Here is a 13910-nt window from a genome sequence, read left to right as displayed (position 1 = left end):
CAGCCAGAGCCCTGCCAGGCTGTGCTGTGTCCAGCAAGGATCCCAAAGGCTCCCATGGGATGCAGGGCCAGGCCAAGCTGGCAAATTCCATTTTTGTCTCACAGCAAGTTAGATATTTATCTGATTGCTTTTTAGATCTGTGAAAGTTTTGGCCTCCAGAATATCCAGATGTGGCTTTGTGTTGTTGAAGCCACTGAACAGATGAAGCAGTGCTCAAAGCCTGGAGAGCAGGGAGTGACCATTCCCTGTTTACCCTCTCCACCTTCTCCTGTCTCCAGAGTTTCTTTCATTCCTTCTGTTGTACAACCTTGATTTTCCCTGTTACAATTCCTACAGTGACCCTTCACTGACAGTCCTCAGAGCAGACCTCCCTGCCAAGCATCTGGAAAAGCCATTATCACTTCTCTAGTAAATAATAGACATTTCCCACCAGTCCATAATTACATATTTACATTGCCTCTAATTACACATCTGCCTGATGGTTTGCAATTAGGAAATTAAATGTGTGCTTGGTGTTTCTATCAAACAGAACCTCACCAGCACTCAGCACAGACAACCTTAGGGAACAGCAACTGGAATTCTCCATCCAGCTCTGGGAATAAGCACTCAGCACTTGTGCCTTAGGTTGGAAGATATAGCTGGGGTTTGATTTTAGCAGCAGGCCAGCAGCTGCCAGGAACGTGACCCACGAGGGGCTTTGAGGTTTGGGGTTGTTTCATGTCAGATTTGAGATCTGTGGTTTGAAACTGCTCTCCTCTCCTCTCCTCTTGGGGACACAGAGGGGACAACAGAGCACAGCCAGGTCTCTGCTCAGAGTCACACTCTGGGTGGGGTGGCAGGGACCCTGAAGATCACCTTGTTCACCTCCTGCTGCCTTCCACTATCCCAGGGTGCTCCCAGCTCTACCCTTGGACACTTCCAGGTTTGGGGAAAACCTTTCCCAGTGTCTCAGCACCCTCCCAGTGCCCTCTCCTCCTCGGCAGACTGGGCACCTGGGGCTTGCTGACCCACTCACCACACCTAGGCAGGGAAATGGCCCAGCAGGACACAAATTCACCTCCCTCCTGTGCCACCACGCAGCACAGTGACCCACTTGGATCTTAGGAGCAGAAAGTTTTAAAGAAAGCAGGGACTGAAAAGCTTTTTCTGTCAAAGAACCTGTGTGTGTCTCAGGGCAGCTCAGCTGACATCCTCATCCCAGCAGAAAACTCACTGGGGTTTCACCTCCTCAAGAGCCCTTTAGTATTTTTTACAAGATATCAAAGCTTAGACTGGTATTTATTTCATGTATTGTGTTGTTCACACTTCTTTCTCATGAAAAATACTTGGAATCAGGACTTCCCAGCCCATAAACTGAAAGCACAATATTTTAATAAAAGATCATTTTATTTTCTTCCTGTGTGAGTCAAGGCAAGGTTCCAAAGCACAGAGCTGTCCTTTGAGAGTGATGTTAAAAGTCACTTGTTGAGGTGTTGGGCAGGGTGGGAGATAATTCCAGGGATTCAGCAATTATGGCCAGCTCACACAGCAGTAGATCTTTAATGCTGAGCTTTCAGAAGTAGATAAATTTTTCTCCACCCACAAACAGCATCAGTGGTGCACCAAAATCAATCAAGACTGAAGATTCTGAGCTCTTAATATCTCTTAATTAGTCTTCCCTGTTCATTTACTTGTATTTGAAGTCTGGTTACTGATGGCCACAGAGAAATTTGTTTCAAGTGTCAGTGAGTGGTTTCTGGTGATCAGAATTACTGAAGATAAATTCAGCTACACCTCAAATTAAAACTAAATTAGCCTTAGATTAGATTCATTTACCCTGACTGAGAATTAAACCTGGCAACTGCTGCTGCCTTTTGGGTTGAAGGCAGCAAAAAGTTAGAAATTTAAAAAAAAGCAGAACACAACACCAAAACACAGCACTCCCTTGTGAGAGAGGGAAAGGACAGGAAGTTTTCAGAAAGATTAAATCTAATCTTGCATTTCAGCACAGCATTTCATAGAGATTTCCTCTAAAAGCCATAAATGAAGCAGAGCCTTGCAGTGCTCCCTGATGCTGCTCTGGTTTTAGAGAGGGAAACTGGGCCAGGCAGTGCAGGTGGCTTTTTAAAGTCACAAGAGCCAAAATGCCCCTCAGATCCCGTTTCCATCCCGAGCTCTGCCTGCTGGATTAAAGCCCAACTGCAAGAAAATCATCTCCCTCCTTCTACTGGTAATTTCTTACAAAGGCTTTTCATTTTATTCTTTTTCTGCAGCAGCTCCAACATTCTGTAGGAGCAGAATAAACTCTGATTTATTTTTTATTTTACTGCAGCCCACACTCCCCTCCATGCAATGCCCTTTACCCTTTACCCAGGCTTCTCACATGAACATTATCCCTAAACTTTCCAGCTCTTTCATCCCTGTGCTCCCAGCTAAAACTCCCAAACCCACCCCAGGAGCTTAAAAACACCTCAAACTCCTCAATCCCCTTCAATCTGGGCACAACAGGAGCTGCTGGCCCTTTCCCTGAGGGCTTTGCCCCGTGGAAGCACTCACCCTGTTGTGGAACTTGGCGCTGCGATAGTATTTGGGTGACAAGTTGAACACGGTGTAGTGGTCGGGGTGCCTGGAGTCCAGGAACGTCCTGACATCCTCAATGTGGTTCCTGAATCCCAGCTCCACGCCCTCAGCAGGAAAAGACATCACTGGCAAAGCAAGGAGAGGCCAGGATCAGTGGGGGTGGATGGAATTCTGGGTTTGGGCTATTGCAGGTTGTGTTCTCCAGGGAGCAGGGCTTACCTATGATCCTTGAGGTAATGTAGGAAATATCCAGCTCTCCCTTGGTGTAGCTAAGAGACAAAGCAGGGGACAGAATTTAGGCACTTCAGCAGCACATTAGGAGTGCCTGCACAGAAAAATCTACTTATCACACAAGGCAAAATCATCTTCAAATGGATTCTTGAGATGCAGGCAGTGACCCAGCCTCCCCCTCTCCACATGCAATTAACTGGATACAAAACCTGCAAGAAAGGTCCCTTTTCCCTTTTGTCATTAATTTTTAGTGCCAGTTTCCTGGAGAAATCTCCAGCACTTTGCACTTTGCAGATCCCTCAAACCCTCTGGGGTCTTGCATTAAATTTCCTTCATTTCTTGTAGCCCCCAATCCCTTGGAGCTGGGCACAGGGAGAGTCTCCAAAGCAAAGTCACCTCAGCCTTTCTTCCATTCCAGGGTGGATTTAGGGATGGGAACATCAGCAAGCACAGCAGAGATGAAATCAACAATCAACACCAGCAACAAAATAAATATTCAATGGTGGTTCACTGGAAGGATCCCACAGGGAATCCTCCATGTGCTCCACTTTCACTGGCATTTCCCAGATTTCAGGGTGCTGACACTCACTATGAGCTCACATTGTTTTACTTTGGTTTTCCCCACTTCCTTGAGGCCAAATCCCGGTTATGAGACAGAACCAAGGAAATTATTGGGGATTTTCCCCTTTCCTCAATCCCTGTGAGCTGTGCCGTGCTCGTTCAGTGGGAGCAGCAGCTCCTGGTTTTTCCTGATCAGGTGCACTGTACCTGGCCACAGACTGCATGACCTTGGAGGAGGTGTCCTTCAGGGTGTCCTTCAGGTTGTCCTTCAGGTTGCTGAAGAGCCTCCCTGCTCCTCCCTTCACCATGTCCAGCAGGCCTCCCCCATAGCTGGGCTCCATGTCTGGTGACGAGGCACCTTCAGCACAGCAAAACCAGAAATTACAACACAGAAAAACCAAAAATTAAATTACAACGCAACAAAACCAAAGCCAATGTCACTGGTTTGGAGCAAACCCCAGCAACCTCTCTGCTCTGTGCACACCAAACAGGTCCCCATGAGCTGCTGGGTGTCAGGCATGAGGAAAAGTGGTTTTCCTCCTCCAAGGGATGAGGGATGGCTCCTCCCTGCCAGCTGGGCTCTCAGCCCTGTGTGCAGGCTGAGTGTTCAGTCTCAGCACAGAGGGGACAACAGGGTACAATATCTAAACTGGGGCTTGAACGGGGTGATCTGAGCATCAGCCAGGTGTGCCCAGGTGGCCAAGAGGGCTGTGGCAGGAATTGGGTGGCAGCAGGAGCAGGGAAGGGATTGTCCCCCTGTGCTGGGCTCTGCAAGGGCACACCTCCAGGGCTGTGTCCAGTTTGGGGCCCCTCAGGACAAAACTAGGTGTCCAGGCCTTCCTGAGTGACAAGGTGGGCATCAGGCACAGCTTGGACTCAATGCTCTGGGAGCACTTTTCCAACCTAATTAATTCTGGGATTCTGTGATCTTCAAGGTCCCTTCCAACCAAAGCCATCCTATAGTTTGAAGCTCCCTCACCTCCAACCCAACCCAATCTGTCTGATTTGTTTATCACAACCAAGAACCATCTCCTCAGGAGTGAGAAAAGCTCTCCCCACCCCTGGGACGTCCCTCACAGGGGCCCCTTCAGGGCCACCCTCCCAGCTGACTGAAGGCTGTCCATCCCAAACTGTTCTACAATTCCAGGACAAAATGATAATTTAACTGCAAAAGCACCCCCCACTCTCAGGCAGCCTCACCCATAGTGAGCTACCCATAAATCCATAAATCCTGAAACTGGAGATTCCATGGGGAAGGTGATGCTGCCCTGATCCACAGCACTGATCCAGGTCCTAGACTCGTAAAATTAGAGGCCACCTCTCCTCTACACTCTGCTTCAGAACAGAAGATGCCTCCTCGAGGCACAGGAATATTTCTTTGCCAAACTTCCTGTGAGCATGATTTTAAAAATAAATTAAAAAAAAAGAAAGGAAAAAAAAAATCAAAGAAGCTTGTTGGCTTCCAAGCATGGAATCTGTGTTTGATCTCCCCTCAAAAAGTTTGTTTTCATGTTATTCTGTGCTGGAAGAGCCAGGGCTGGAAGGAGGAGATGTTCAAAAGGGGCTTTTGGTTCTGCAGGTCAGCTTTTAAAGGAAAGCAAGGCAGAAGAGTGGTAGCTTGGAACAGGGAAAAGGGGACAAAGGATCAGAGGTTCAACAGCACTGGGCAAATTCTTACAGCTGGAAATGCTGTAGGAGAGCAACAGAAGGGCTCTGAGAGTATGGAAAACTTCAAATCTTTAGAAATCAATCTGAAGATTTAGAAAGTGGAGAGAAGAGGAGAAACAGAGAGAAGGAGACTTTCACTGTATTTCTAAGAGAAGCAGCATGAATCAATTCCTGTGGCCCCTGTCCTGTGTCCCCTAAAGCAGAGAATCAGAAAGGATGGCTGAGCAAGAAATGGCTCCCACTGCCATAGGGCAGGGATGGATGGGATATTGGGAAGGAATTGTTCCCTGGAGGGTGGGCAGGCGCTGGAACAGAATTCCCAGAGAAGCTGTGGCTGCCCCTGGATCCCTGGCAGTGTCCAAGGCCAGGCTGGACCATTCTGTGTTCAGAATAAACCTCCTACAGTCACCAATCCCAGAATCCCAAAATCCCAGAATCCACAGAATCCCAGAATCACTGGGTTGGAAGAGACCTTCAAGATCATCAAGTCCAACCCAGCCCCAACACCTCAACTAAACCCTGGCACCCAGTGCCACATCCAGGCTTTTTTTAAACACCATTCCAGAACTTTATCACTGTTTCTGTAAAAAACTTTTCCCTAACATCCAACCTAAATTTCCCTTGGTGCACCTTGAGGCTGTGTCCTCTGGTTCTGTCAGATCCTGGAGAAAGAGCCCAGCCCCAGCTGAGCACAGGCACCTTTCAGGAGCTGTGCAGAGTGACAAGGAAATACCAAACAGAGCAACAACCTCCTTCCAAAACTGAAATATGTCAGGTGGGAGCCTTCCTGCCATGGTCCACCCTCAGCAGTGAGAGTTCAGCTGAGGGAGCCCCTGCTGACAGCACCAGCCTGGTGTTGGACAGGATGGGAGCTGGAAGGTGTGGAAACCTTAATTAAAGCACTTAAGTGCTAATTTTGCAGAGGATCAGGAGATGGATGTGCAGAGCTTCTCCTCCCAAGGCAGAGAGAGCTTTGGAAGAGAGCAGTGATCCAGGGGAGCTCAGGGGGATGTGCTCAGTACTGGAGCAGCTGAGGGTGGCAAAACCATCAATGTCTGGATTAGCCAGGCCAGGAAACTCATTTCCTACGCAGGGAAAGGGAAAGCAACCACAAATCCAGAAGGGAAATACCCCCTCCTGCTGTCCCCTGCAGTGCCACGAGCAGTGTTTGTGCTTATTCTCCAAACCCAAACACATCCAGACCAATCCTGCTTTAAACGTAGGGGTTTGGAGGCAGAAATGGGAGAGTGGACCAGGTGTGACCTGGAGTGATGGGGACACTTTGGCACTGCAGCCAGAGGTGCCCCAGAGTGACCAGCAGCAGAGGGTCACACACCAGCTGAGGGAGGTGCTCGCTGCTGGAATTCCAGATGTGGAACCTTTCCCTGCAACACCTGCGCTGCTGGAGGTCCTGTCTGCCTGGGGAGGCCCCTGAGCAGCCCCCCAGACAGGGCAGGAGCCCCTTAAAGCACAGGCCTGAGGTGCAGCTCTCCCCAGAGCCCAGGGGGAGCTGGCTGACATTGAACAGGCATTTCACACTCTGCCAGTCTGGGATTTGTGCTGATGAAGCAACCCTGAGCCTCAGAGAGGGGAGGGGGAAGGAAACCGCCTGGAAATTGAGGCTCAGCACAGAAGTGCTGCCTTTCCCAGGTCACTTAGCAGGAGTGAACAGACCCTTTTTGCCTGGAAAGGGCAGACAAAAAGCAGGCATGAAACCATAGGAAAGGAAGCAGGTTTCCCTCAGCCTGCCCAGATTTTGTGTAACAATACCTTCAGTGTCAAATGAGGGGTTTTAGTTTTGCTCAGGGAGCTGCTGCCTGTGCTTCTGTTAGAGGTGGAGTGAGGAAGGATCTAAATATTCCCTGTTCCTTGTTATGGAATCACAGAATGGTTTGGGATCTGAAAGACCATCTCATTCCAGCACAGAAAAGCATTAAAGTCTCATCTCTCACCTTCCCAAAAAAAAAAGAGGTTTGGGAGTTTTAAATCCCCTGACTTCTCTTCCAATGGTACCACAAGAGCCTGGCACTACAATGGGAAAAAATTTGTTTGTTCCTGTGTTTGTGTCCCAAATTCCCTATTTCTAGATGTTTTTTTCTGCTTGTTGCAGCCTTCTCCCTCCCCACAAGGTATTTTCTGGGGGAAAGAAAGGGTTTTTGCTTGTTTTGTCCCCTAAGATAAAGGTGGAGGCTGCCCTGTGCCTGGGCAAAACCAGCCCTTTTAAAGTTCCCTGCACTGAAAGGAATCAAGCCACTGTTGTTGTGGCTTCAGCAACAAAGCCTGGATTGTTTTTAAGGAACACTCAGCAAAAAAAAAAAGCTGTTTTTTGTGCCTCTCCCCCCAGCAGCCAGCAGAGCTCACGTTCCTCCCCCAGCCAGCTCTCCCAGCAAAGCCTGGCCCGTGTGGGACGTGCTTCCCCACCAGCCTGCAGGCAGCAAAGCCAGGCTGCTGCAGCTCCAGCATCACTCTGACATGATTTCCACTCCTGGAAGGGTCTGCAGGGAGGAGGAGCAGCCCTGGAGCAGAAATTCCTGCTACAGCAGGGTTAGAGCATCCTTTAAAGGGTTTCCCATGGCTGAGGGGTGTTGGGTGCAGAGCAGGGAATCCACATCCCTGGGCACCCTCAGCATCCCCAGCTCCTGCTGTTCCCCTCAGTCCATCTTTCAGAGGATTGCAAACAGGAATTTCACCTTCCTGCCCAGGGAAGGGTGGCAGGAGCTCCTGGAAGGAAATCTCTGGGCAGTGGCTCCTCTGCACCCAGTGATAATCAATAGCTGAGACATTATCAAAACCAATATCAGAGACCTGAGGGTTTCTCCTGCCAGCTGGGCTTGGAACAACCTGGGATGGTGGAATGTGGTCTTGAATGGAGATGGGCTTCAAAATCCCTCCCAGCCCAAACCACCTGTGATTCTCTGGTTCTAACTGTGTTTTAAGGGCATCTTGAACCCCAAACCTTCCTTCCAGCATGTATTCCTCATCTGGACAGCTGAGTTTTACTGCATTTAAGCCAAGACTAAACCATCGATGCTGTATTGGGCATTTGCATCCTGTCTTGGGTCAGACACAGCCCAAATGCCACAATTACATCAACTTTTCAACAGTCACTGGGTGATGGTCTGGGAGATAAATCACCACCAGCAGAGGCAACTGAAACAGTGCTAAAGGGGCATTCACAGGGAAAACCTGCAGAAATTACTTGGGGAGTTCCTCAGACTCACACAGACCCAAACACTGGTCATTTTTTACCTATTTTTTTTTTTGCTACCAGTCCCATCTGTCTCCTCCTCCTCCTCCACTGTCCCAGATTCCTGGTAGAGTTAGGTTCCCTACGAGGCTGAGCACAGATATCTTAAAGTGTTATTCCATAAAAAGGAGCAGCAGAGGAGAAGAGGCTCTGCTCATTTGACAAAACCAGTGCTGAGACCCCCAAGCCCAGGTTTCACTCATCCTGACACTTCCAGTGTCCCAGGCTGCTCCAAACCCCACCCTGGGACACTTCCAGAGATCCAGGGGCAGCCACAGGTGCCAGAGCCTGCCCACCCTCCCAGCCAGGAATTCCTTCCCAATATCCATCCCACCCTTCCCTCTGGGATTTTCCAGGTATTCCCCCTTTTCCCATCACTTCAGACCCTCATCCAAGGGGTAAAACCAGAATATTTCTCTCCCAAGCAGACAATCATGAGGCACAGGAGCATCCCCAGCACCAGATATCTTCAATAATTTATTCAGCTGAGCAGGGAGCTGTTGCTTAGGAGGTTGGTTGGGTTTTTTTTACTGCAGCTTTCCAGAAGTTTACTGCAGTTTCCAGTTTACTGCTACTGCCCTATCCAGGCCTTTTGCCTGGAGGAGATGGAAAATGCCTCAGAACAGGGGAGGTTTGGGTTGGATATTGGGAAAACTTCTTCCCCAAAAGTGTTGTCCAGCCCTGGAAAGAGACATCCCTGGAAGGAGTTAAAAGACCATTTAAAAGATGGTCTGAGAGGGCTTTTCCAACCTGAGCAATGCCATAATTCTGTGTTTCTGTTGGAAAACAAAGGGTTCCCAACCTCCTGTGGGAAGCACTCGGAGCCTCTGGCAGCAAATTTTGGGGTAGAGAACTCAAGAACCTCTTTTTGTGCTTTGCTGGGATAAAATTCCAGAACTAACACTGCATGAGCCCAAAGCTTTTTATCCAAAGGTTAGTTTGGGGCTGCTTAAATGTAAACTTCATGGAAAGTTGAAGAATTAAGGTTTGCTCTTTGTGCTTTTGCTTGAGAAATGGAAACTGAGTGCAGCTTGCACCAAAACCATGGAGGATTTCCATGAAGAGGGGGCTTTACTCTGTGTTTTTTCAGCAGAATAATAATATTGAGAAGAGAGGCGGGGGGTTACCACCCAGTGCTTGCCAGATTTCTTTAGTTTGTTAAAAATTTCCCCTCATGAAACTCAACTTCGGCGAGGCCCACCAGCGAGCCGCCAGCGCGGAGCATGAAATCTGTCTGTGGAGTTGGTCGACATTCCCTCTGCCTCTCCCCCCTGTCAAAACAACCGAGAAAAGACAAGACTCTGCCAACGCCCCATCGTTCAAGTGTCCAAAACACACCACGCAAACAAAGGAGCCATTAAACAGAACCTCCCCGATTGAAAAGGCAGCGGGGGGAACACAGGACGACATTGTCAGGCCAGGCCTTTGTCCCCGTGCCAGTGACATGGAGATGTCTCTCTTCTGACTCACAGAAAAGGGAGCACCAGAGCACAAGACATTATGTTTGCAAGTGTAAAACAGCCCAAGAAATCTCGATTTCACCACTTGCAGCTTCTTTCAGAGGCTTTTTCTTCGTGGTTACTCTGCCTGAGGAAGCACAGAGCACACGCAAGTCCATGTCCCAACTCTTTAAAAGCTCTTTTCTATCTTATCTAGATTATAAACGCCACAAAACAGCACAGAAAGGGTTTTTTCCTTTCATAACAACTATCCTTGCTATTACTTTTGCATCTTATTTCCTAGAACCTCTTCTTTCAATACTCAGCCAGCTGCTAAGAAAGCAGAATTGAATGCCACAGCAAAAACCCAAATAAATTGGCTTCTTCAAAATTCTGCCTGGTCCTCATCTTGAGAGCACTTGCAGCAACTTAAAAAGGGAGAGACAGAAGCAGCTCTGGGTAGCTGCTTTTCTTGGAATCTGGTTTTTATTGTGTCCTGTGAGGTTCAGCTCAGGTCTCTCTTTGAACCTCCCCTCATCCTTTTCCAAACCTCCATCCCATGCTGGGGCATTTGCAGGAGGAACAGCAGGAGCACAGAGACCCCACTGGAGCTGTGTGCTGTGATCCTGCAGCATTCCACAGAATTTCCCAGCACACAGATCTCCCATCCCTGTGCTTGGGATGGTCCAGAGGAGCCCCTGGAGCTGCTGCAGGGCTGGAACCCCATGGCAAGGGTGGCACTGGGTGGGCTTTAAGGTCCTTCCATCCCAAACCATTCCAAGATTCTGTTCAGGACTCAGCTGACCCCTCTGTGCCAGCTCCCTGTCAGCCATGAGGAGCTCCTGCCTTCCAGCAGCAACCCTGTGCTTCTGCTTCCTGCCTTTGCTTCTTTTCTTTTTTCACTCTGAGCAACACCAGTCCAAAAAAAAAAATTAAGCCAATAATCAGAAGCACTTGGGAGTTGGAGCAAAGCTGCAGCCACTGATTACTTTCCTTGCAAGGTGTTTATGAGGCTGCAAATCTGCATTAAGAGAGGATGCTTGAAGATCTAATACTTTGCATTAGTCTAAGGAAATTAATAGAAAAAGCAAAGATGAGCCCAGTTCCTCAGCTCAGGGGAGCTGGTGACAGCAAACACAGCCCTGTTAGTGAAACCAGCAGCAACCTGCCCCAGAACTGCCAGTGCTTTGCCTCCAGCACAAATCCTCACCCCTCCAACAAGTGGAATTGCTCACTGGTGACCACACACAAATATTTCACAGAGCAAAGGGCATTTTCCTGTGCCCAGGTGCAGACGAAATCCAATAGGAGGGGAAAGAAGAGAAAGGTTTGATTGTTCACCTTTTTAACCTGGTTGGAAAAGGTCTTTACCTGCAGCAGAGCTGAGGCAGCAGGAGCAGGACAGTGCCTGTCCCAGTCCCCTGTCCTGGGGGAACTTTTGGGCCCTGGAGGGGCTGGAGCATGTCCAGGGAAGGGAAAAGGGCTGGGAGAGGGTCTGGAGCTCCAGGAGAGACTGAGGGAGTTGGGAAGGGGCTGGAGAATCCCTGAGGAGCTGGGAAGGGGCTGGAGAATCCCTGGGGGAGCTGGGAAGGGGCTGGAGAATCCCTGAGGAGCTGGGAAGGGGCTGAGCCTGGAGCAAAGGAGGCTCAGGGGCCCTTGTGGCTCTGCACAGCTCCTGCCAGGAGGGGTTTGGGATCTGCTCAGAGGGCCTGAGGAGCTGCGGAGGGGCTGGAGAATCCCTGAGGAGCTGGGAAGGGGCTGGAGAATCCCTGAGGAGCTGGGAAGGGGCTGGAGAATCCCTGAGGAGCTGGGAAGGGGCTGAGCCTGGAGCAAAGGAGGCTCAGGGGCCCTTGTGGCTCTGCACAGCTCCTGCCAGGAGGGGTTTGGGATCTGCTCCCAGGGAACAGGGACAGGAGCAGAGGGAACAGCCTCAGGCTGGACCAGGGCAGGTTTGGATTGGATATTTGGGGAAATTTCTTCCCAGAATGGGTTTTCCATCCCTGGCACAGCTGCTCAGGGCAGGGGTGGAGTCCCCATCCCTGGAGGGATTTAAAATCCATGTGGGTGTGGCACTGGGGGACATGGGGCACTGCTGGCCTTGGCATGGTTGGACTCCATGACCTGAGAGACCTTTCCAGACCTAATGCCTCCATGGTTGTCTGTCCAGCTCCCCACAAGACAGACAGACAAACCAGTGTCCCAGTGTCCCCCATCCCTGGTGGCACTGGGTTCTCCCCCCAGATTGTTCCTTCCTCCACTGCAAACAGCAGCTGCTCTGCCCCACAGGAAACCATCCCTGAACATCAGGGAAAAGGAGAAAAAAGGACATAACGAGCTTGGATATGGCCAGGGCACTCAAGGGTACCACCCTCAGGATCTGACACTGAATTCCCAGAGATCCCCTGTCCCACCAAAACCCAGCAGCACAGTCTTTTCCCTGAGATGGATTTTACCCCACCCTTCTCCTTCCTGAGGAATTCAGATCTCTTTTCCCAACTGAATTATTCTCAACCACTGCCCACCTTGGGAGTTTCAACTTTGGCATCACTGGGAGGAGTCTGAAATATTTACAATACCAATATTTTCTCTACTAAAAAAAAAAAAATCACAGAAGATGGGTGGTGTTTTTTCCTTGTTCCTATTAAGCCCAAATCCCAAGCACCTCATTTTCCTGTCTGTGTCTTACACTGCTCCCTAATCCTTGTCCCCAATTATCCATCTGCAGCCTGCATGAAAGATAAATCATGTCCCCCAGTTCAGGAGCAACTTCAGTCACCAAATCACTCGGAATCACAAGCACACCTGAGGGGTGGATTTGGTTCTTTAAGCTGCTGTAATTTCATAGCTGGCAAAGAAAAATGGCTTTGCAGTGAGCTGGGAGAAATTAGGAATTTATCAGCCTGAAGTGCTCAGATGAACAAGAGAGATACAAGTGTGGAATTCGGGTTTGCTACAGAGCATCACAAGCAACACAGAAAATTTTAAAATTTTGTTTTGGAACAACCAACAAACAGTCTGTATTAAATAAAGAGGTTATTTAAAAAATGTCCTAAAAATAGAATTCAAGGGCCACATTAAGACCTGAGGTTTTTTGCTGTTCAAGTGCCAGGTGTGCTGTTCTGCACCTGTAAAATTGAGGCAGTGAGAGTGAACTGAAAGGAGAAAACTCTGGCTGAGACAGATCCCTTAAAAATCAGCTCCCAAATCCCAGAGCCAGCCCTTGATCCAGCCCATGTGTTTGGGAAGAACATCCTGGAAAGTGGTAGAGGCCATTAATACAATTTAATGCTCTGGGCTAGAATCAGAGTAGCTGCAGAGTGGAAATGGCTGAATATTGCAGAAAACCTGTAAATAAAGGCATTGTCTGGCTGCCCATGAGCAGGGTTTTTTGGTTTTGTTTCTTTGGGTTTTTTGTTGATTTTTGTTTTGTTTTGTTTTTCTTTTGCTCAGCAAAAGCAGAGAACCAAATGGAGCTGCACTCAAATGATAGCCCAGGATGAGCCCCACACCTGCCTGGGTGCCACCACCACCTCCCACCACCCCTCTGCCTCTGCTCCCTGGCCTGGCAGGAAATTCATCCAGGTAATGGCCTTGATGATAGATATTAACCTTTCTGCAGCATCTCACCAGCCCAGCAGCTGCCAGGACCCAAATCACTCTAACACAGCAGCCCACTGTGAGTAAGGAGCTGCTGGCACAGCCTGTGATTATGAGCAATTGCAGCAGAGATGTTGTAGCAGCAAATTCAGAGATGTTTCTGAAGTCTGGGAGTAAAGTAAGTTAGAGAAAAACAAACACCAGCCTAAAAGAAGACTTGGAAGCAAATTCAGATGGCAAAGGGGAAGAGGAAGACAGGACTGAAAGTGTTCAAGGACATGGGACAGGGCTGCAGCAGCCTGGGACAGTGGGAGGTGTCCCTGCCCATGGCAGGGGTGGCACTTTAAGGTCCCTTTAACCCAAACCATCCTGGGATTTTATGATTCTTGTTACATCAGAAAAAATGGGGGGAAAAAATCAAGGCTAAAGCTCTCCCTGCCCAAGCCCAGCCATGGCTCATTAGGGGTTTGGGTTTTTTTTCTCTCAAAAAGAGGTTACCAGGTTAAGCAAAGCTGCTGTGTCTGAAGTGCTTGTGGGGTGCCTCTGGCCCAGCCCTGTCCTTCCTGGAACAGTGCAGGTGTTTTCCTTGGGAATTACAGTGATGGGCC

The 13910-nt window shown here is 49.2% G+C and overlaps 1 protein-coding gene across 7 annotated transcripts in view; it reads right to left on the bottom strand.

Moving 5' to 3' along the window:
* Nucleotides 1-13910, bottom strand: part of DNAJC6 (DnaJ heat shock protein family (Hsp40) member C6) — a 41017-nt gene that overhangs the window by 17435 nt on the left and 9672 nt on the right. For all 7 annotated transcript variants that reach the window (XM_039711490.1, XM_039711492.1, XM_039711488.1 and 4 more), the window contains 3 exons: nucleotides 3559-3709; nucleotides 2779-2828; nucleotides 2536-2684 (listed from right to left, as the gene is read on the bottom strand). In XM_039711490.1, coding sequence (XP_039567424.1) covers nucleotides 2536-2684; nucleotides 2779-2828; nucleotides 3559-3709 — 350 coding nt within the window. The remainder of the gene's footprint in view (nucleotides 1-2535; nucleotides 2685-2778; nucleotides 2829-3558; nucleotides 3710-13910) is intronic.

The sequence above is a fragment of the Passer montanus genome, unplaced genomic scaffold (assembly GCF_014805655.1).
Source record: "Passer montanus isolate IOZ18808 unplaced genomic scaffold, ASM1480565v1 scaffold25, whole genome shotgun sequence".
NCBI classification, from domain to species: domain Eukaryota; kingdom Metazoa; phylum Chordata; class Aves; order Passeriformes; family Passeridae; genus Passer; species Passer montanus.
Note: the sequence above shows the minus strand (reverse complement) of the source record. Positions and strands in the feature narration are given on the sequence as shown.